General features: G+C 36.6%; 1 protein-coding gene across 1 annotated transcript in view; it reads right to left on the reverse strand.

Annotated features, from left to right (window-relative positions):
- Positions 1 to 24,827, reverse strand: part of myom3 (myomesin 3) — a 63,076-nt gene that overhangs the window by 24,834 nt on the left and 13,415 nt on the right. Inside the window, exons 4-16 of the mRNA XM_039688891.2 lie at positions 18,981 to 19,134; positions 17,869 to 18,026; positions 17,705 to 17,794; positions 16,782 to 16,870; positions 16,104 to 16,148; positions 12,897 to 13,043; positions 12,611 to 12,772; positions 11,299 to 11,440; positions 9,031 to 9,230; positions 8,899 to 8,952; positions 6,553 to 6,680; positions 2,327 to 2,510; positions 1,298 to 1,472 (exon numbers count right to left, since the gene is read on the reverse strand). Coding sequence (XP_039544825.2) covers positions 1,298 to 1,472; positions 2,327 to 2,510; positions 6,553 to 6,680; positions 8,899 to 8,952; positions 9,031 to 9,230; positions 11,299 to 11,440; positions 12,611 to 12,772; positions 12,897 to 13,043; positions 16,104 to 16,148; positions 16,782 to 16,870; positions 17,705 to 17,794; positions 17,869 to 18,026; positions 18,981 to 19,134 — 1,728 coding nt within the window. The remainder of the gene's footprint in view (positions 1 to 1,297; positions 1,473 to 2,326; positions 2,511 to 6,552; positions 6,681 to 8,898; positions 8,953 to 9,030; positions 9,231 to 11,298; positions 11,441 to 12,610; positions 12,773 to 12,896; positions 13,044 to 16,103; positions 16,149 to 16,781; positions 16,871 to 17,704; positions 17,795 to 17,868; positions 18,027 to 18,980; positions 19,135 to 24,827) is intronic.

Here is a 24,827-nt window from a genome sequence, read left to right on the forward strand (position 1 = left end):
CATTTTAGGTGCTAATATCGTACATTTTAGGTGCTAATATGTACTTTTAGGTGCTATTATGTACATTTTAGGTGCTAATATCGTACATTTTAGGTGCTAATATGTACATTTCAGGTGCTAATATGTACATTTTAGGTGCTAATATCGTACATTTTAGGTGCTAATATGTACATTTCAGGTAGTAATATGTATATTTCAGGTGCTAATATGCACATTTTAGGTGCTAATATGTACTTTTAGGTACTATTATGTACATTTTAGGTGCTAATATCGTACATTTTAGGTGCTAATATGTACATTTCAGGTGCTAATATGTACATTTTAGGTGCTAATATCGTACATTTTAGGTGCTAATATGTACATTTCAGGTAGTAATATGTATATTTCAGGTGCTAATATGCACATTTTAGGTGCTAATATGTACTTTTAGGTACTATTATGTACATTTTAGGTGCTAATATTGTACATTTTAGGTGCTAATATGTACATTTCAGGTGCTAATATGTACATTTCAGGTGCTAATATGTACATTTCAAGTAGTAATATGTACATTTTAGGCGCTAATATCGTACATTCTAGGTGCTAATATGTACATTTTAGGTGCTAATATCGTACATTTTAGGTGCTAATATGTACTTTTAGGTGCTATTATGTACATTTTAGGTGCTAATATCGTACATTTTAGGTGCTAATATGTACATTTCAGGTGCTAATATGCACATTTTAGGTGCTAATATGTACTTTTAGGTACTATTATGTACATTTTAGGTGCTAATATCGTACATTTTAGGTGCTAATATGTACATTTCAGGTGCTAATATGTACATTTTAGGTGCTAATATCGTACATTTTAGGTGCTAATATGTACATTTCAGGTAGTAATATGTATATTTCAGGTGCTAATATGCACATTTTAGGTGCTAATATGTACTTTTAGGTACTATTATGTACATTTTAGGTGCTAATATCGTACATTTTAGGTGCTAATATGTACATTTCAGGTGCTAATATGTACATTTTAGGTGCTAATATCGTACATTTTAGGTGCTAATATGTACATTTCAGGTAGTAATATGTATATTTCAGGTGCTAATATGCACATTTTAGGTGCTAATATGTACTTTTAGGTACTATTATGTACATTTTAGGTGCTAATATGTACCATTAACGTTCCAATATGCATAATTTAGGTACAAAAGTGTACCTTTTGAAAAGGTACAGGCCCAGTGACAGCTTTTGAAATTATTGGAGTCTGTATTCATAATTGCCTCTTAAACAAGATACAAAGAGAAGAGACCTGGTTTTGGTGATGGGCTTATTGTTGATGGTCTTCCACTGTCCACTTCCAATCTCACTGCAGTACAGGTAGTATCCCACAATGCCATCTGTTATTTTAGGTTCCTTCCACTGCAGTAGGACTGAGCTGTCAGTGTCTCGATTTGGCAGGACGCCGTTTGGTGGGGCAGGAACTCCTAAAACACATTAGAACAAAATTCACACCGAGCTGTGCAAGTTTACAAACACTACACCTGTGAAAAAGAAGTGTGCTTAAAGGGATAGTCCACCCAAAAATGAATATTCTGTCATCATTCACTCACTCTCAAGCTATTTCAAACCTGTATGAGTTTCTTTCGTCTTTCGGGGTCAGAGGTAGGTAATATTCAGAGGTATGAATATTGAATTCATACAAATTGGGAAACGCATAAAATATGTACGATTTAGCAAGCACTTTACGAGTGAATTCGTACAAATTAGCCACCTAAAATGTCAAAACCAAAAGTACAAATTAAACCTTATTTTGTCATGCTTTAAAGAAATACTTTTTTTTCTATTACAATTAATCACATCTAAGTTTGTAATGTATATACACATATATGTATACACACACACACACACACTAACTTTCATGTTAGATGCGATTAATCGCAATTAAACAATTTAACAGCACTATTTTTAATATATTTAAAAGCATGGCATACAAGTTCTAATAGAAATGACATTAAAGGCCATTTTATTTTACCATAAATGTTTGTCAGTACATTCAGTAGTACACTTTAACCATAAGACAATAGAACGTATAGAAGACAATAGATGTACAATAGACAATAGACCCTTAATTATGTTTTTTTTACAAGGATACAGTCGATTTAAATCTATTTTAAGGCATGCTTGTTATTGTTTTACTGTTTCGTTCTAAGCATCAGTATGATTGCTTATGACTCCTTTAATGTTACAACAAAGAACAACAAATGGAATGAGATGAGTGTGAATAAATAATGACTCATTTGTGTTTTTATGTGCACAATTCCTTCAAGAAAAAGGTCACCTAGTGGTTGTCCCAGTGAGACGGGTCCGCTGGGAAGAGACGGCTCGCTGATCCCGTACTTGTTGACGGAACGAACACGGTAAGAGTACGACTTCCCCTTCTGCTGGTCAAACGCAGCAAATCTAGCCGACAGCACCGTCATATCCATACTAGCCAGGTGCCAGCTCTCCTTCCCTGTGATGGACTGAAATAACCAACAGTCAATGCATATTTACCTTTACGTATTATGATTTATCATTTATCCAAAGTGACAGTAAATTCAAGGTAAACATTATGCAAGTTTTCCCTGGGAATCAAACCCATTTCTTTCTTATTTCTGTTCTGCATATTTTTATATACATATACATACTTATAAATAGAGTTACATATAGTTACATATGCATAAAGTAAGATCTGTAAAAATAAAGAATTGCAAAATTCTCTTTAATAAAACGATGCATCTTTACATTTATTTTTTATGATTTATAATGTATCCAAAGTGACAGTACATTCAAGGGAAACATTTAGCAAGTATTTGTTTTCCCTGGGAATCAAACTAATTTCCTTTCTGTGTTTGTGTGTGTGTGTGTATATATATATATATATATATATATATATATATATATATATATATATATATTTCATAGTGCCCACGCCATGGCATGGCAGCTTTATCTATGGCTTGAGCGGTTTGCCTCAAAACTACTGCTTTCTCGATAGAGAGCTCAGCTGGAGAGCTCAAACATGGACTGCTCAAAAACCTGTAGTTACATGAGAGCTATGGGGCCGAGCGCGAGAAAAATCAAGTGAAAAGATGTTAACGAGTGCACTGAGAGGACGCAAAATGAAACTAATGAAAACGTCTCCATTCATTTGTGCATGTAGTCATTTAATGCAATACTTTAAAAGCCTTTTTCAAAATATTGGCTACTTAGGTAGGTTTCTACAAATTCTAATTTGTAGGCCATTGAATTTTTTTCATAATATATTATAATATATAATCAATCAATAATATATTAATTAAAATTTAAAAACAAGCATGAACTAACATTAACAATGGACAAAATCCCCACTATCTGACCCCCGAAGGCCACTGTGTAGGCTAATTCAAACCCAGACAAAGACCCATTGGGTGAAGCATTGAAATAATACTATAATGCATATAAAAAAATTAAGAATCGAATTAATCGAATCGCATTGAATTTGGATGCGAATCGCATCGAATTGAATCGTTCTGAATTTGCACAAATCGTTCTTGAATCGAAAACCTATGAATCGTGAATCGAATCGATTCGCTGTCTACCCAAAGATTCACAGCCCTATATATATATATATACTGTATAAAATAATTTTTTTTAACTATAAATAAATTAACTATATATTACAAGTGCATTAAAGCTGCAGTCCGTAGTTTTTCTTGATGTGTACCGATGTGACTTAATAACTCAATATAGCCGACTAGCCGAGACTCTTCGTGATGTGTACAGATGTGTGTGTATAGATGTGACGTAATGACACATACTCGAATTTCCCGCTGAAATCCACCAGTACCATTGGAATTAAAAACATTATTACAAGCTTACCGTTTTGAATCGAGCTAAGCAGCTAAAAAGTTACGGATTGGAGTTTTAAATAGGAAGTCTCAATGATGATAAACTATTGCAATCTTCTCTTAATAAAACATGCACTGGTAAATGGACATTTAAATCTTTTTCATTTATATGTATTTCTGCCCCCACAATTTCCGATGATCCGGATGAACTAGACAGTTTTATTATGGTGCTTCTTATAAAAAGTCCAATAAAGTGCATGTCCTGTGGCAGTGTGCGCTTTCTCCTGCTCATTACAGAGTCGGCAAGCGGCTGGAGCTCTTTCTTGTCTTATATTGGACGACTGTGCCTCCTCTGCTCTGAGAACGGATTACTGCGAGCACTTTTACACTGAGTCATGAAGAGATGATGTGAAACTTTAAAACTGCCCTCAAAAAGCCAGAAGGATCCTGACCTTTTGTAGTGCTGAAGGCCTTGTGAAACTGAGAAGCTAAACTTGAAAAATGCCTGTTGGGTCATTTTATCTGCTCTACAACATGAACTTTCCACCAAGCTAATTTAACATATGCTGGAGAGAGTTACTGCAAGTTCAAAATGGCAATCATAGAATAATGAATAATTTTTAGAATACGTTTTCACTCATCCAGTACTATTATTGTCAACTAAACCCAGAACTAAAACTATGAAAAATTAAATTACATTCACCAATTAAAATAATAATGATATTAGAATATAAATATTAGATGAAAGCCTTAAACTGAAAAAAAAACTACCGATGTTAAAATAAAAGAAACCCTAGTGAAAAAACCTATCAAAATGTATTTAAAATACATTTATTTCATGAGTATACTACAAACATATTTACTGACATATTACTTTAGACTCACTGGTTTAAATATTATAATTGCAATTTATTTGGAGTACTTCTTTATTACACAATGCACATTTCTTAATATTAAGCTGTAAATATGTTTTAACCCTCTGGGGTTGTTCGTTTCAGAGTCACACTCGGGGTGTTCGGGTCCAAATGGACCCAAAGGGCGGGATTCATATTTTAAAAAAAATAAATAAAAAAAAAATCATGATTTTTTTTTTTTACTCGTTTTCTATAATATTTTTTCTTTTCTTTTTTGGTGTTTTGAAAAAATTTCAAAAAAAATAAAAAAAATATAATTAGTATTAATGCAATAATTATGACAAAATTTCCCCCCATTGAACATAATAGAAAAAATATAAAAATATATATATTTTAAAAAATTTTTTAAAGCTGTATTTCATTTAAGAGTCAAGCCTAGGCCTCATAAAAGCAATTTTTGAAATGACATGGATGCCATCTGGTGGACAAACTGAGCATTTTAAAAATGCAAAACGTATAATCTGAATTTTTTTGGTGTGTTTGCGTATAAAAGTGTGTTTGTGTGTGTGTGTGTGTGTGTGTGTGTCTGTTTTGCACTCTTGATGTTTTATAGATTCACCCCTTCACTGTTGTGTGCTTTTTTTCAAGATCGTTGCTGATTTGTAGATTGTACGCACAAAAAAACTCAGTATTTTCACATTTTTGCCAATTTCCCATCCATTTTCCATGCGGGTCCATTTGGACCCGAACACCCCAAGTGTGACTATTTTTTTTACAACCACTTAGACTATTCACATCCTGTCCCCAATTTTTTTGGGTGTTCAAATACCAAATACCAACAAAGTCACCAAATTTCAGACCATTGCGAGGAAGCTGTGATTTAAAAAAATATATATTTAAATTTTTCGGGTCCATTTGGGCCGAACAACCCCAGAGGGTTAATATCACTATATAACACGAGTCTTTAAATGCAATATTAAAAGTGTACCTAAAGTACACATGCAAGAGTTAATTAAATACACTATATAATAATAAGTATGTTTCAGCACCACTTCCAGATAACTAAAGTACATTAAGTACAAAATTACAGTAGTAGTTCCAATTTAACAGACTCTATTTAACATACCAAACGTACTATTGCAGGGTATTTATATTAAATACATAGATATGTAAATGCATTTGTAGTTTACTTAGCATAAATTAAATGTATTATAAGTACATTTTAGTATATTTATGTTTCACTAGGAAATAAAATATCAAAAGCACATAATATACGAAAACAAAAATCAAATTACGAATCTAATTCAAAATACGAATAAATAATAATACTAAAATAACACCGAAACCATCAACCTGAATAAGTTTAACTTAACATTCATTAAGCACTCACTTTTATCCATCTCAGAATTGCTCTTTAGTTTTTAAATTAAGCATGTTGTGCATGAATTGCAATGAATCTATTAGTTCTTCCTACTCAAAGTCACATTATCAGACCGAAGCAACATCTCAGAAAAACAGCAAGCGAGTGCTTTGAGGTCAAGAGGAAACACATTATGCATCCGTCACATAACACGGATGAGCAGCGTTAAGATCTCCGTAGTTTAATGATGCGTTCGCTTTGCACCTGCTGCCACCCAGGATTCAGCATTCACTGCCTCTAATTATCCAACTAGTCAAAGTGCAGTGTTAATTTGGCCCGCTGGCTCAGTGTGTAAAGCCAACGCAACTTTAAGGCCTGCGGTTGAGGATAAAACTACAAACGCAGAAGCGCAGGACCCCCGCAGGGCCAGTCTTAATGAGCTGAGCTGAGAGCCGTGTGTGGGACGAAGATCAACTCTCACCCGCTCCACGGCGTAGGTGAGGGACTCTCTGCCCCGCGGATCCGGTTCAGTCCAGCTCAGCACAGCGTAGGTGTCGCTCAGCTCACACACTCGCACATCGGTGGGGGGAAAGGGCACTCGGATTCGACCTGCAGGAGGCAGAGGGGAAACACTGAGAACCGGAGGAGAAGAGCGAGGGCCTGATGGAGAACGGGTAACGGTATGGACACGGCAATATAAAGATACCTGGTTTCACTAAATATAAATATTGGTTAGAACAACTATTGTGTAATAGCAACACAATGTCTGTTTAAGGACATTCAGTATTTGACCTGTAATATCTCAGCGTTTACTGAAAGAAAAAAATGGCAATATTCCTTTTTTCTTAAAGGAATGCATGCACGCACACAATCAAACAAACACAAACATGCATATAGCACACACACACACACACTCTAAAAATTGCTGGGTTGTTTTAACCCAAATTTGGGTCAAATATGGACAAACCCACAGCCATTGGGTTACATTTTTCAATAAAATTAACCCATCATTTGGGTTTGTTCATATTTGACCCAAAGTTGGGTTAAAACAACTCAGCATTTTTAGAGTGCACACACACCACAAACACAACACTCATACACAGACACACAACACACTCAGATTCACATACACACAAAATAGATCAATAAAACCCTTTATTCTTTAAAAAGAACAGGTTCATATGGGCTCTTAATGGCGCATCATAATGGCCCATGAGTCCCTGGTGTTGCCATGGCAGTTAGCAGCTCAGCTAGAGACACATCATCACCGTTTTAATGCTGAATGCGTATAAAACTGCCACGGTCTTTATGGCTATTGCCATACCGGGGAGCGCAGACCACCTGTGAATGCTTTATATCAGATCTGCTCTCTGAAACAGAACAAATTCATCATCATAACTGTCTGAGCTATAAATTTTTTAGGGCGGTTAATTCATGAAAAAGAAATACGTCTCAAAAGAGACAGCGGGAGCAACAAATCAATAGTTGGAAAGGGTGGATCTCACGAATCCTGTCAAGATCATGTCCAGGCCATAATTTCCCTTAATATTAAATAAATAGTTTGCATTTAAATTAAGTGATGGATCCTGCAGGGTTGTTATCGTTAGCTAAATCTAAAACCAAAACCATAACCTTTTTGTTATTTGAGATAATACACATTTTATATAGTTTTAATACAAATAAAACTTATATTAAAAATAAACTTGTTTTTAATAAACAAATACTATATTTTTTCAATATTAATAGCACAGCTATAGTGGCACATCAATGATGCTATAATAGCATCAGTATCCTAAAACTATAATTTTTAATTATATCCATTTTTTTTAATTTTCACTGTTCTTAGCTTCTCAATACTGTAATGCATTTATTTATGTTATTTATATACTGCCACACACACACACACACACACACACACACACACACACACACATATATATATATATATATATGTAGTGTATGTAGGTATAAGTATTTATTAGGGCTGTGCAAAAATTAATTGCGATTAATCGCATCCAAAATAAAAGTCTGTGTTTACATAATATATTTGTGTGTGCTGTATATAATTATTTTGTATATATAAATACAAACTCATGCATGTATATATTTAAGAAAATGTGTTATTCATATATAAAATATTTATTTTATATATAATATAGATTATGTATTTATATATATATACAGAATTTAAGCGCAAATAATTCTTAAATATATACATGCATGCATAGGTATTTATATATACAAAATAATTACATACAGCACACACAAATATATTATGTAAACACAGACTTTTATTTTGGATGCGATTAATGCAGCCCTAGTATTTATTATTACTTTTGAAATACACTCATGATATATTGTTTAATTGTCATAAACAATGTCACTCCTTATGGTCCTAAAATATTTTCATTTAACACTTTATTTTAAGGTGATATAGTTACACATTACTACATGTACTTGCTATAGTCAGTGATAAAAATAAATTTAGCATAATAACAAGTAACTAACCCTAAACCCTAATATTGCCTAACTCTATAGTAAGTACATAGTTACAGTAATTAATAATACTCAGTACCTATTTAAACCTATTGTAAGTACAATGTGACTATGCCACATTTTGATTTTAGCATGAAATATGCCCCAGTGAACCCTACACTGTGCCTTTTGACTTCCCAGACTTGATGCAATGAAACGACACGTGATAAAGGCTATCTCAGGATCCCTGTACAGTCAATCTAAGTTTGCTCCTGCTGTGAGTGCAGAATTTTGACTTGTTATCTCTAAGCGACTGCAACGGGTGAAATCATGAGCGTCGTGATCTACTCACCCTCCAGCTGGTCCTTAGTGATCACAATCTCTCTCCCACGCTCCACCTTCACCACTGAAGAAGAGCGAGATGAGGAGAAGATCAGAGATAAGGTAAACACATGATCTGAAGGCTTCGTTTAGGTGTTCTTACCCGTCGTCCTGCTGGGCTCCAGGGGGTCAGAGGTCATGATGGGGTCAGTGGGTTTAGACGGGCGTCCCACTCCTGCCTGGTTGACTGCGCACACTCGGAACTGGTACATTGTGTTTTCTTTCAGTCCCATTACGGGATACTGACACACCCTCTGGATGATGTCATTACAGCGTTCCCACTTCCCAACACCGATGTCACACCTGCATGAAAGAAATAGGGATGTGAGCATGTCATAATATTCATTTATTAACTTTGCAGCTTTATTTATTCCATAGCTGTTGCCAACCATTTAGCAACGCCATAGGAACAACCCATGAAAACCTTAGAGCCTCAGAACACCTTACCACGTAGCAACACCCTTGCAACCACACGAAACACCCTAGTAACGGTGTAGCAATGCATTAAAACCACTCAGAACTTTGCATCCAGCTAGCAAGCACTCAGAACACCCTAACAACAGCAATGCATAAAAAACACTCAGAACTTTGCAATCCTCTAGCAACACCCTCACCACAACAGTCAGAGAACATAGCTTAAGGCTGATTTATACTTCTGCGTCAGACCTACACCGCTGTAGGCTACATGTCAGTTTTCATTCATACTTTTGCGTTGTCCACGTTGACGTGCAATTACACATGCAGAGGGAGCATGTGAAACCCGAGCGAGGAAGTTCTCCCGCAGACCAATCACAGTGCTTGCAGTAGAATTGACACATTGTAAAAATTTTTGAGAGGTGCACAACTACGTGCGCTACAAACAGCCTACGCCGTAGGTACAGCGTGAGTTTGCAGCAGAAGGATACATTGGGCTTTATTAACAGCATACCAATGGACTAAAGTAACTAAGAATTTTGCATCCCCCTAGCAACCACTCAAAACACCCTAGCAACAGAATATCAATGCATTAAAAATAAACTCAGAACTTTCCATCCCCCCCACCAACCACCCAGAACCCCCTCGCGACAGCAATACATAAAATACTCCGCAATCCCCAAAGAACTTTGCAATACCCAAGCAATGCCCTAGTAACCACTCAGAAACCCCTAGCAACAGAAAAACAATGCATTAAAAACACTTTGCATTCACCTAGCAACACCCTGGGGTAACCAATCAGAACACCCAGAAACGTAATAGAAATGCATTAAAAATAACTCAGAATTTGCCCACCCTAGCAACCCCTCAGAAAACTCTAGCAACAGCTATAAATAAAAAACAATCAGAATGTTGCAATCCCATAGCAACACCCTAGTAACCACTCAGAACTCTCTAGTAACAGCATAGCAATGCATTAAAACCAAACAGAACTTTGCATCCCCAAACAATACCATAGTAACCACTCAAAACACACTAGCAACAGCAGTGAAGTGTGTTAAAAATACTAAGAACTTTGCACCCCTTAATAACACCTTAGCAACCACTCAGAACACCCTAGCAACAGTAATGCATAAAAAAACGATCAGAATTTTGCAATCCCTTAGCAACACCCTAGTAACCACTCAGAACTCCCTAGTAACAGCATAGCAATGCATTAAAATTACCCAGAACTCTGCATCCCTTAACAACACTATGGTAACCACTCAGAACACACTAGCAACAGCATTGAAGTGTGTTAAAACACTAAGAACTTTGCACCCCCCTAATAACACCCTAGCAACCACAAAGAACACCCTAGCAACAGCAATGCATAAAAAAGATCAGAATTTTGCAATCCCATAGCAACACCCTAGTAACCACTCAGAACTCCCTAGTAACAGCATAGCAATGCATTAAAACCACCCAGAGCTTTGCATCCCCTAACAACATAGTAACCACTCAGAACACACTAGCAACAGCATTGAAGTGTGTTAAAAAACACTAAGAACTTTGCACCCCCTAATAACACCTTAGCAACCACTCAGAACACCCTAGCAACAGTAATGCATTAAAAAACGATCAGAATTTTGCAATCCCTTAGCTACACCCTAGCAACCACTCAGAGCACCCTCTAACTCAATAAAGCAATTAAACCAAATACTAAGACATTGTGAAATGCAGTAAAACAGAAACATTTTCATTGGCGGTCTCAGTCTTTTTGGACCCCATCAGCTGTCATAATAACATACAATTATCTGTAACAACTAAACAAAAACAGGCAGAACATTGTAGAGTAAAGCAGCATGTTGCTAGGAGACAGGAAAGTTAGGCACTTGTACTCTCTCCTATTTCAAGTTTTATGCCTAAAGAGAAACAGCTCTGATCTCTCTGAAGAAGATCATGGATCATGTTTCACCTCTCGATGAAGTAACCCTGAACAGCATCAGCTCCGTCTGCACTGGGAGGCGTCCACGTGAGGAAGACATAATCTCGGTTCACATCAGAGCTCTCCAGCTGTAGAGGAGAACCTGGAGCACCGACCACAACTGCGGATCCATCTACACACACAGAGAAATCATACAGGACATCAGTTTAATAACTTCTCCCAGAGTGCATTAAGCTTGAGATGAAACTGCACTTAAATTGCACTCAGGATTGTCAAGATACCAAAGTTTGCTACCAGATCAAACTCTCCCAAGATCAATGCATCTCACTCAGTGTTATTTTGGTATTATTTATAATTATTAGTGCCGTCAAATCGATTCATCGCGATTAATTACATCTTACATAAAAGTTTGTGAATATACAGTATATGTATATATATATATATATACACAGTACACACAGACACACAATATTTCAGCTTTAATTCAATTACCCCCAAACATTTTTTAAATAGTTTTAGTTAACAATAATAAAACCGTCAGTAGTGTCTATTTTTATTTCTCAATTAAAAAAACGGAAAACTGGAAACTCCATAGATTTTTAATATCAAAACTTTTTTATTTAACGTAATAATTTTTTTTAAATAAAAAAATGTGGGAACTCCCGGAAGGTTTCCATAAGTAAAAACTATTTTTAATGATAACTTAAGACCCCTTAAAGTCAGCCGTATTGTGAGCTACGAGGTTGTTAATCGATGTTATTTGCTTCAGTTGAAGCCGTCAGCCCGCATTACTTCAACTTAGTTTTAAAATAATTGTATAACAGAAGAATTTGCCATGAAAAAAGACATTACCCATGATTACTTTCAAGGAATTTTAGGAATAAGATCACCACACCTCTTTCAAGGTAGTGACGAAACGCGCTCTATAGAGCTGTTTGTTCGCTGTCGGCTACGGTAGAAACGTGACATCACAATATGTCGACCTTCATAGAAGGGGGTGCTCACGGTTATGTAGATATAAATGTCTCATTCTAAGGTAATAAAAACATAACGGTTCATTGAGTAAGGTCTTGATACACATAGTTATGGATCTTATATTGCATTTCTGTCAATAGAACCTCAGAAATATTACGCATTGCACCTTTAAGTCCCACTCTTTCTCGCTCTGCCTGAGAGCAAAAGTCAAACAAAACTGATTTAGTGACGTGAAAGTGATTTTTTTTTAGATGTCCAATACTTGACTATGTAACACTAGTTTTGCAATATGCTTTAAGGTGCAGGATACCATTTTCACCAGCTTTTTACTTTTAAATCTATGTTCTAATGATTTGCAGGATCTGACCTTTGACATAGACGAAGGCGCTGTGCTCGACGGACCCATCCCAAGTGCGCAGGCGGATGGTGTACAGGCCCTCATGTTCCTTGTGCACGTGCTTCAGGCTAAGGCTGGCCGATCGCAGGCCCGTCTGCAGCTCCACACGACTCGACTCGCGCACGACCACCCCTGATCACACAGGAAGTCACGTTGAACAAAAGCATCAGCTAAAAGTACATTGTTCATTGGATCACAGGTTAAAATGCCTGAATGTCTTTGCATTAGAAATGGAAAACCACATCAAATGTCTCACCGTCTCTGTACCAAGACACGTCCTGTTGGAACGGCAGTAAAGCGGAGGTGAAGCTGCACTGCAGAAACAAGCTTTCACCCTCTTTCACAAATGTTGGAGGAAAGGTTGAGTCCAGCTGAGCATCCGGCTCTGGAACTGGGACCGGGACTATAGAAACCGGAAATGAAGAAGTATGTTGTGCGCGTGAAGGCAATGGCCAATCAGAACCCATTCAACAGCGCTCAAAATGCTATGCTGATATCGTCACATTTTTTTTTAAATTTCAGAACCGACTTGGTACCGAAGTCCCTACTTTTGAAAGCATTAGAAAATTAAACTATCGGTATTAGTATCGGTGTTGGCAGATATCATCCTGAATAATCGAGATGATCCTCACTGCAGAACATGAAATCCACGGGGAGGAGTCGGATCCAGATCCAACTCCTCCCACCTTACATATAAACCTACCCAGCTCCACCCCCTGATCCCTAAACCCACCCCTAAACTTACCCAACTCCACCCCTCAGATCTGGATCCGACTCCGCCCCCTGGATCTTGTGTACTGCAATGAGGTGCTACTGGAATTTTGGAATCGGCATTTCCGGATAAATTTCGTATCTTGCATTACTATACATCGTTAAACTTACTAAACATCCTTTAACTTGAATTTCCAACCCGATTTCCAATTCCCGATGGGAATTCGTTCGTATTTTACGCGGTGGCTAATTCATATGACCTCACTCGTTTGCTATATTTTACAAGGTACTCAATTCGTAGGAATTTCTACGATTGACCTAGCCCTGACCCCGCCCCCAAACCTACCCATCACTTGGGTTTAGACAAATCGTATGAATTAGCTAGCCTGGTCCCACCAGACTCTCTGACATTTCATTTGTACAAAGAGTCTCATAGAAGTACATAATAAAGGCTAGATGTCTCGTCCGCGCTTCTAGCCAATGAAGGTCGACGTCCACACCTGGCGGCCATCTTGTCACAGGCAGCTCGCTCTCTCATAACATTGTGTTTTAATGGTGTGGTACCTTTTAAATAACCATAACTTGCTCAATTTTCTACCGATTTTTAACTGTTTTCGTTTGTTATAAACATCAAGAGATGTAGTTATGACACTGCACACTTATGAATAATAAGTGTATCAATAACCAATCATCCAGAATTATAGCCACGTTAATAATGTTTGTAAGAAACCAAACCGTTTGTAAATCCGTCAAGATTTCAACATAAGATTATTTGTGTTTGAGTGATAAGAGTGCTGATCACTCATCTTACAGTACATCAGAGAGCCCGCCTGAAAGCTTGCCTGTGACAAGATGGCCGCCGGTGATGACGATAGAGACTCCGTCGTAAGGCATCTAGCCTTTATTATGGATATCTATGACAAGCGTTAACTTTTTTGTAGGAAGGTTTTGTTGAAGTTTAAAAATATTGGATCTGCCCAGGCCCCAGAGTCACTCAAGATCTACAATAACCAATCACTGAGGTTTGGGCGTGAGGTATGATGACTCAAACTAGCACACGACATCAACGTCATCGTTCTCAGCCACTCCCTCTGTTCGCTGACTGGACTGGTAAAAAACCAAATACACCACAAACCCAGACGCAGTACTGAGGGTAAATTAAAATTGAGCTGAAGTACGTAGGAGGGCGGGAGCCAGGCTACGAATTAGTCACATCGTTCTCACTCGAAATGAATTAGTCGTGAGTTTGCGCTGGTATTTCCAGTAAAAATCACGATTCCATTTCTTTGATATAAAACTACTTACACAGTGTAATTAGATTTTGCCCACACTGTTCACTTCACCTTCACTCAGAAGGAGAAAAAAGTCTTGCTTGAGTAGTTTCTACAGGAATCAAGTCGTTAATGTTTCAATCCACTCACTTTTAATTACATTTGTGAAGTGACAGGCAGTAAGTAGCTTTTGTTCGTGTTCGTCTTGCCTTCGGCAGGCAGTGGAAATGAATGCAAGAAGGGACTCAATTAAGGCATATGTCGTACAAGCGGGAGCAACCACAGAAGTGTCATTGGAAAAATTGTTTAATTTTCTTTTGAGTTTCAATTCCTGGCAAACGGCACCATAAACCATCCCAAGGACGAGGACAAATATTAGTGTAATGAGACAAATGCCACAGCCCAGCGCAGGGGACGTCACAGAGGGCCGATGTGTCAACGTTTGAGAAGACACGCTATTTGTTTAGCTAGGAATTGAATCGAGATGGAATTGGAAGTGATGTGTGTCGTTGTAATTCGACAACACAATTCTAGACGCTTGCAAATGAATAGTGATGTTCTCTCATATCAGCAGAAGGGCTGTAATGGGAATTCAGATTTGTTTGAAACTGCTGTTGCTATATTGGATGGACTGGAGTAATCGAGTCGTTTTTGCTGCCCAAAAGTGTGTCTCCATGCAAAACTCAGTGCCACTATGCTGGGGTATTATGGGTGGTTGCTAGGCTCAATATCTCAATATAGACCATTTTGCAAGATGTAAACAAGACTGGTCCAGAAGCACTTCCTGTTTCAGTTTTTTAACACTACATAAAAGCTGGGATAAAATACAACCAACAGAAAATATAAAACTGAATCAAAAAGTTAAACAAACATCTTTAAGATGATTTCTTTACATGTGAAATAAAGAAAACAGTTACAAACTGAAAAAAGAAGTGTTTCTGGACCACATCTTGCAAAATGGTCTGTACAATATATCAATATATACAATTCTTAAGCATGCATCGTATAATTTTTTATGATTTTGTCTCCCCAAGACATATAAATACAGTAAAAACAGCAATAATATTACACTTTAAAAGAATTGTTTACTGTTTGAATATGTTGTAAAATGAAGACTGGAGTAATGATATAATAATTGACATTTTACATGTGTATTTTCGAATGCTTCAAAACTTTTTCCAATGGACCAAAATGTATTTTCAATGCTTCAAAACATTGTGTCACATGGACTACTTTGATGATGTCTTTATCCTTTATGGACAAGGACAGTATCCCGTACATACATTTTCGATGGAGGGACAGAAAACTCTTGGACTAAATCTAAAATATCTTAAAACTGTGTTCTGAAGATGAACGGAGGTCTTGGAACAAGCTGAGGGTGAGTCATTAATGACACCATTTTCATTTTTGGGTGAACTAACCCTTTAAAGTACTCCAAAAGGCATCCATGTTTATGCATTATGAAGAGGAAAGGCACTTACTGGGAGTCCACAAGCGCTTCAGTTTTGCTTCTGCTCCTTCGTGTGCTGCAAATGGAAGAATAAAGGGTAAAAAATATTTGGCGTTGCAACACAATCTTTTCATTAATGCAGCCAATAAGAGTTCAATAGCTTAGACAGCTCTTGAGAATGACCAGACTTCATTGTGCACCTAATCTAACACCAATGCAGTGCTGAAATGCCAACTAGCCTCTCCCTATGGAGGATCCCGTTTCCACTCTACAGATAAAGCGTTGTAAATTTCGTTTTGCGTGATTGAACACCATTGGGTCAACTGATGGAGTTTTAGGACACCATTGGGTCACCTTTGAGTTTTTTGGTTCCTTGCCACTGTTGCCTTTGGCTTGCTCAGTTGGGGATATTCAAATGAATTAACCAATCAGTAATACCATTGATTAGCTCTATCAAACGTGGATGTTTTTCCACTAAGAAATGAACATTGTTATTATGTTTTGATTGATACTGTGAAGCTGCTTTGATGCAATCTATATTGTGAAAAGCGCTATATAAATACACTTGACTAACGACTGCACTAATAAATATGTATTGTCTCCTAGCAATAGTGATAGCTTCGATTAGTTTGGGATCAATTAAATGGCAGCTTTGTAGACCTTGAACAAGTCAAGCAACACCTAAATAACCTGATGAACATCAACTCACAGTTAACTAGCAGACTGGCGCAGGACGTCGCCTCTCCCAGGGAACTCTTCACTATGACCTTGTATTCTCCGGCATCTTCAGCAGAACATCTGAAAACAAAGAAAACTAAATGGGCATGACTAAAGCACAACTAAACAAAAAGCATGTATGCATTTTTTTTTAATATCTTATAATAATATGAAGATGTGTATCTTTCAGATAATATAACTGATTTTTTCTCTCACTTATTTTATCTTTTTTTTTGTTGCCATTTCAACATAACAAAAGTTGTAACAAATCAAATCCGAAAATAATGTATGTTCTTTTTTAAAAGCTTACGCATTTTATTTCAGCTTTTTACTATAAAAAACAAAAACAAAACATAAAACTATCGCTGTCAAATCGATTAATCGCATCTTACATAAACGTTTGCAAATATAATATATATATATACGTGTGTGTGTGTGTGCATACAGTATATACACAAACTTTTATGTAGATGTGATTAATCGTGATAAATTTGACAGTACAAAAAAACCCTAAAATGACAAAAACACAACAAAATTACTAAACTTTCAACTAAATAAAAATGAAAAATATAACAACAAAAATGTGTTCAAAATATTAATAAAAACTAACAGTTTACTTTAAGGTTTCATTAGTTAATACTTCTTCAGCATTTATTAATACATTTTCAAGCATTTCTAATAAATTTCATCAAAAGTTGTAAACATTAGCTAATGTACGTGAATATAAACATGAACATTTTTAATAACTAACATTAAGAAAGGTTAATAAATGTAGTAAACATATAGATCCTTGTTAGTTGACTTTAGTTAAAGCAGTAGATAAACAAACGAGACCATATTATAAAGTCTTCCGATAAAATGACACTAAAATAATGTTGATTGAAGTCAGTTTAATATTCAGGTTTTGAAGTTCACCTTCTGATCTCCAACACGTTGAGGCCGAACTTCTGCATCAGCTTGTAGTTCCAGGGCAGGGATCCTCGCAGAGGAACGTCATCCTTATACCTGTCGACAAGAGTCACATGACGCTGGTATGATGGACGAGATCTGTGGAGATGTAGGCTTGTCGAGACTCTCACCATGTGACGCTAGGAATCGGGCAGCCCTGAACCGTACAGGAGAATTTGACATCCATGCCGGCCCACACCGAGTGCGATCGCAGCGGGACGGGGAAGTCAGGAGCCTTCATGCTCAAATCCTCAATAAACTTCATGTGCACTGCAGCTTTTCTCTCGGCCTGTGTGTGAACATGAGGAGAGAAGAATAACACACAGCTCTCAGCAATTTACACACTCTGATATCGTTCTAAAGCTTAAAAAATGACTTACATTTAAAACAACAGCATTATTTTAGTATCATTGAAATACTATTACAGGTTTTATTAATATTTTGAATTGGTTTTTATTTTTAGATTTTCTAAATATTTTAATTTTAGTTAAGGTTTTAATACCTTGGCTGTGTTTTTGTCATCAACTTTTATTTCAGAGATTTACAAGAGATTTTTCACAGATTTTTTTTTTTTAGTGAGCTACATTTTTGCCTTGTCAAATGATTAAATAAAATAGGAAATGTTTTTTTTATTTTATTTAATAATTTCAAATGTCTATTTTATTTTCATTAATGTTAATTAAAAAAAATTAAATAAATAATAATCCTATAATAACCCGTTACATTTCAGTCTGTTTCTCACACAAAGCTTCCTATTTTATTTTATTTATTATAATTAAATTTTTTTTTTAAATGTCTAAACATATTTGTATAAATTTTTTATTTCATTTTAGTCTTAAGTTATTTTAGTAAATCGTGTTAAAATAGATCAAAATAAAAAATGCTGCTATGGCAACTATAGCTGAAATAGAACAATAGACAGAGTGATAGATAGATAGATAGATAGATAGATAGATAGATAGATAGATAGATAGATAGATAGATAGATAGATAGATAGATAGATAGATAGATAGATAGATAGATAGATAGATAGACAGACAGAATTATAGATAGAGAGAGAGCGATAGACAGAGAGAAAGATGGAGAGAGCGATAGACAGACAGAATGTTAGATAGAGAGTGTGATAGACAGATATCTATCAGATAATTTAATGGGATAAAGTTTTTCTTTAAAACTAAGCAGTGAGCGAATGCAGGTGTGTTTTTACGCTCTTCTCTCAGTATCTGTGTGTGGATCACTCACCTCCCGGCGCAGCGCGAATCGATCCACACGCTCACGGACAACATGCTGGTTTCTGATCACCCCGATCTCCAGTTTCTCAGCCTCATTGCCAAACAGAGTCCACTGTTCTCTCTCACCCAACTCGTCGTTGGACATGGTCTCTCTCAGGGCCTCCCTGAGGTCAAAGGTCAGACATTTTCTTGTTTACAAGACGCTAATGGACCCACTGATGTGAGTGGAGTGAAATAGTTATTCATCATTGAGATGTTCTAGATGTCATACTAGGTTTTTATATTTAGAATAATTTGTTTCTATTTTCTGCGTTCATTTGAATTTCTTTAATAACTGAGCTGTTTGTTTATTGTACTATATAGGGTATGCACATGACTTCAGCGTCGGCCGGAGTGCCTGCAGTTCCTCACAGTGAAATGCAATTTTTTTTTGCTATTGGCAGGTAACACTGTCAATCAATGAGAATTGAGTGATTCGTTAGGATTTTAACATTTCAACGAAGTCCGCCATTGCGTTAACTTTAGCTAAAATGAGGCGGGACATTACTGGGGTAAAGAGGCCAGCTGAAACAAACAACCAACACAAAGATGAGGATGAGAAAAAGAAAAGTAAAAGACATTTTACAAAGTGGACAATTGGCGGCAATGGCAAGGTTCATGAGCGGCTGATTTATGACAGCGACTGTTGTTTCGTAACGTTCATGCGATCAGAAAGAAGATGAGGCCCTTTTCTGACTACGTTTGGATGTGCGAGTATTACACTGTTGGTGAGATGGGATGAGGTAATGTAACGCTGACAGTCGCACAGATGTGTGTGCGTGTGCAACTATGAATTTTGGGAGTTGGGAAGAAAATAACTCTAACGTTACCAGTAATAACAATATTAATTTAGTTCATAGTTAACGGTTCCTGAACGCTGTAACTAAAAGTCTACGGGACTGTGGCTGTTGGTGAGCCTGGGTCAGGTCAGTTTTTATTTAATGGAATTTGTTTCACAGTAAAGAATACACAACAACATTATTTTGGTTTAATAAACTTTATTTAAACTTTCGTTTGGACTTAAGTGCGCAAACTCTTTAACGTTTAGTTGTTTATTCCTACCGTTCTCTTTGTTTGTTTGTTTGATACGTCTGAGTCCATAGTCCCGTGAGCGTGTGCACCGTCTAAAGGGGTTCGCGTGGAAACATTGGTCGTATATATATGGTTCCGATGATCGGGCCACAACCATTCCGGTTTCTTCTCCGGGGGAACTCCAAGGACTATTTTCCTTGCTTTTCTTTTGTGTGTTTATAAGAAGTATATTTATTAAGTGAAGTCATTTGATAGTATTAGTTGAGGTGTTTGTTTATGTATATTGGGTATTTTCATATTTGTTTATTGTGTGTAATGGCCATTATATGTCTGTGTATCCCCCTTTATGTGTTAATTGTTGCTGGCCACCAAGGTATTTACTGTCCATGGGTATAAATATGTTAATATGTGAGTTGGTGTTCTGTGAGAGAACAGGATCTGTCAGCCCTTGACCTCTGTAAATGTTTGAGAGGCAAATGCAGTGACCCTATTGTATGTTTTTTTTTTTTTTTTTTTTTGTTATTTGATTTTTGGTATGTTTGGTTTACCACCATTGGGTTAGCATTGGCTTTACTTTTGTAAGCCCATCCTGTGGAAATAAACCCCTAAACGTTTGCAGTAGCCTGCTACCTCCGTGTTATTTTATCCTTTACTGGTCACATCTATCACAGTGACTAAATCAGCCATCAACATAGCCGTGTGTGATTTACAAACTAGCTGCGGTAGGTCTGAGTATATACAGTAGCAGGGGTGTCAAACTCATTTTGGTCTGGGGGCCGCATACAGCTTAATCTGATCTCAAGGGGGCCAGACCAGTAAACTCATAGCAAAATTACATAACTAACAAAAAGTCCTCTTTTTTTTGGGTGCAAAGTAGTAAATTATAAAAATCTTTATATTAAATGAATTGTTCTTCTACAAAATATATTATGAACAACCTAAGAGTTTTTAAGAAAAGTATGTGCAATTTCAACAACACTATTACTCAGTTAGCATACTATATATATATATATATATATATATATATATATATATATATATATATATATATATATATATATTTCACCTTTATGAGGCAAAAAAAAGGTAGGTAAAAACTAAAGTCTCTGTGGGAGGTGAACTTTTAAATCCACCTGCCACAGTGGCCGGTGGCCGAAAAAGTTAACTTCAGGCCCTGGATATGATGATTTATATAGGCTATATATGCTTTTGGCTATATATCAAAAGCATCTTTAAAACTTTTTATGAAAGGTTTCAAAGCAACTAAGGATGATGGCGCAGTGTGTCTTATCCACAAGACACATGCCTTTGGTGTGAGATACCCGGGTTCGAATCCACTGTGAGACACCAATGTGTCCCTGAGCAAGACACTTAACCACTAGTTGCTGCAGGGGCGTGCGACCTCTGACATATATAGCCATTGTAAGTCGCTTTGGATAAAAGCGTCAGCTAAATGAATAAATGTAAAATGTAAATGATTTGAACGGTGTGAACTTTCACTGAAGTCAGGACTCATTTGAAGAGGAGCACGATGCTCATGACATTTAACTGGCTGTCATGTCAGCGCTTTAGAGGAGTTCAGCAGAAACACTGGACGAGCATCATGCTATGAGTGCAGATGGCAGACGAGACAAATAAAAGTGCCAGTTATCCTCAGGGTCGATATCAGGTGATTTAAAACGTCTCAGTGCAATTAGAAGTTGCCATTCCTCGCTTTGACACTTTGCAGTTTCGCTTTGAATGGGTTTATGCCGCCAGGCTGATGACTGACTCAAATGAATGCACTTATGTAGAGAGAGTCTAAAAGACTAAGCCTGAAAGAAAGAGGGACGTTTCTGATGTGAAAAATGCCATAATGGTCCAACTTATTTACACATGAATGTGAAAAGGATTAATGCAGATTTAGATGGAGAGTCCTAGACAACGTTCCCTCATTTGTGATCTCTTCTATTCAGCAGATCATTATGTAATCCCAATTAAACTTGGAAATAACCTGAAAGTTTGGGGATTTTCTACACAACTATTCAGTGCATTATTTTGCGGCTAATCTAAAGAAAGTGAAAGAGTGTCATTGATCATGTGACTGTTTGTGCAGATGATCATGTTCCTGCTTCCATTAAAGCTCAAGATGCTTTTGGATCCAGGAGAAAATGATCATCAGGTTTTGCATTAAAGCAGGAGAGATGCATATAAACTGTTATTTTGATTTAAGAAAAAGTTAAATTATGAAAAAAAAAGCAAAATAGAAGCATTCGGCTCTTCCCGACCGTAGACGTAGGTTTGCAAGGCATTTTTCCCGGTGTTTTTCTGTCAATTTCTTGTATTTTCCACCCTTATGAATAACAAATTTTGGCACACGATAAAAACTCCTCGTGGTTTAATCGATTTGAGCAACCATAAACGACGCAAAACATAAGCATTTTGAGTGTGTTATAGTGCTTCCTAAATATAGAAAATCACTTCCTGCCCTCCATCTGCATTTCGCGCCATGGCAACGCAGTGGCGTGACGTCACGTGAAAACAAGCTATTCCGGCGGGAAAGTGACGTCAATGCATTCCCTCTATATATTTAAAAAAAATTATTCTCAGTTTCATTTTTAGTTATTTTATTAAACAAAAAGTTAAACTAAATAAAAATGAGAAATAAAGCTGAAATAAAATGAAAGTTTAAATGGTCTATCTCTGCATTACTCTGCATTTAACTTTAGGTCTTTTACAGTTTACAAAACAAAACATCTCAATAAACTGAAATTTAGTGCGATAACAACAAATATATTTTACATTTCTTTTTTCCACTACCATTAACGTGGCTTACCTATAACGTTAAAAACATGAACTGAGGTATATATGACTTACTACTCACGTATGTACGTATATATGAACCCCTCTGTACATATATATATATATATATATATATATAGTTTATTTATAGACAAGATTTCCAAGCTTCAGTACTATAGTTCAATCACCATATTGATACCATCTGTTCATTTAAGTCAGACTATAGCCGCTTTTCCAGACTTGTTTTCAGACGCACTGGTCCCAGAGCCGTGACCTGACGAGAAGATTGCGACTTTCATCCTTCTAACAAGGTGATAAAGGATTCACTTTGATTAGATCCTGGTCTTCCTTCATCTCAGTGCCGAGAGCATCCGTCTGAACTGACTTTCAGTCTCATCCAGAGAGCGTTTACATATCAGAAAACATTGCAATATTGGCTGTAAATAATAAAAACAGAGGCTGAACCTGTCTGGTGTCATGCTGCCAAACAGCGGGAACAGGATTAAACTTAAACACTCAGACGAGGACTGACAAGCTGCCGTGTGTGTGTGTGTGAATATGAGATACAGCAGAGAGAAAAAGCCATAGGCAGACAGAGTTTGACACTACTTCATATGTGCAACAAATGCAGATTATGAGATGAACACATCTATCCACTTGATTTGGATCTTGCTCTTCTCTCCCCTCACCTTCACTTAAAACACAAAACTGCAGTAACTCTCAAGCCTGACCTTCATTCGAACCTTACGAACCAGTCCTGACGGGCTTTATCACTCATCCTCGAACCATCCATCCTGCATTTGAAGCCTGATTTACTGAAGCAACCTTTTTATCCCATAACTCAAACCTTTTTTCTCAGGCTCTTCCTCGAGCCGTAACCCTCCGGCGGAAGAGGCATGACCGTGTTAATGTCTCCGTCTGAATAGGATTACCAGCCTGAAAACTAAAGCGGCTGCCGGCGTGCTGTGAATTGCAGGTAAACCTGTTAAGTGTGAGAGGTGAATATAGGGGATGTGCCTTTCCCATCATGCTAAGCAGGGAGAGCGACTGTGCAGTGAGGACGAGAAAAACAGAAGGGTTGAAGAAAAAATGAGAGAGATGCTTTAGTTCGTTTACTGTAATGTAACACAAATGAATCTCACAAAACCAGTCAAGAACACGACCAGTTCAGAAAGACAGATACAATAGATAGATAGATAGATAGATAGATAGATAGATAGATAGATAGATAGATAGATAGATAGATAGATAGATAGATCAGAAGTTCGACAGATGGATAGATAGATAGATAGATAGATAGATAGATAGATAGATAGATAGATAGATAGATAGATAGATAGATAGATAGATAGATAGATAGATAGATAGATAGATAGATAGATAGATAGATACAATAGATAGATAGATGGATGGATGGATGGATGGATAGATAGATTAAAAGTTCGACAGATGGATAGATAGATAGATAGATAGATAGATAGATAGATAGATAGATAGATAGATAGATAGATAGATAGATAGATAGATAGATGGATGGATGGATGGATGGATGGATGGATGGATGGATGGATGGATGGATGGATGGATGGATGGATAGATTAAAAGTTCGACAGATGGATAGATAGATAGATAGATAGATAGATAGATAGATAGATAGATAGATAGATAGATAGATAGATAGATAGATAGATGGATGGATGGATGGATGGATGGATGGATGGATGGATGGATGGATGGATGGATGGATAGATTAAAAGTTCGACAGATGGATAGATAGATAGATAGATAGATAGATAGATAGATAGATAGATAGATAGATAGATAGATAGATAGATAGATAGACAAACAGACAGTCAGATACAATAGATAGATAGATAGATAGATAGATAGATAGATAGATAGATAGATAGATAGATAGATAGATAGATAGATAGATAGATAGATAGATAGATAGATAGATAGATAGATGGATGGACAGTCAGACAGATACAATAGATAGATAGAT

The sequence above is a fragment of the Pimephales promelas genome, chromosome 12 (assembly GCF_988280905.1).
Source record: "Pimephales promelas chromosome 12, fPimPro1.hap1.1, whole genome shotgun sequence".
Lineage (NCBI taxonomy): Eukaryota > Metazoa > Chordata > Actinopteri > Cypriniformes > Leuciscidae > Pimephales > Pimephales promelas.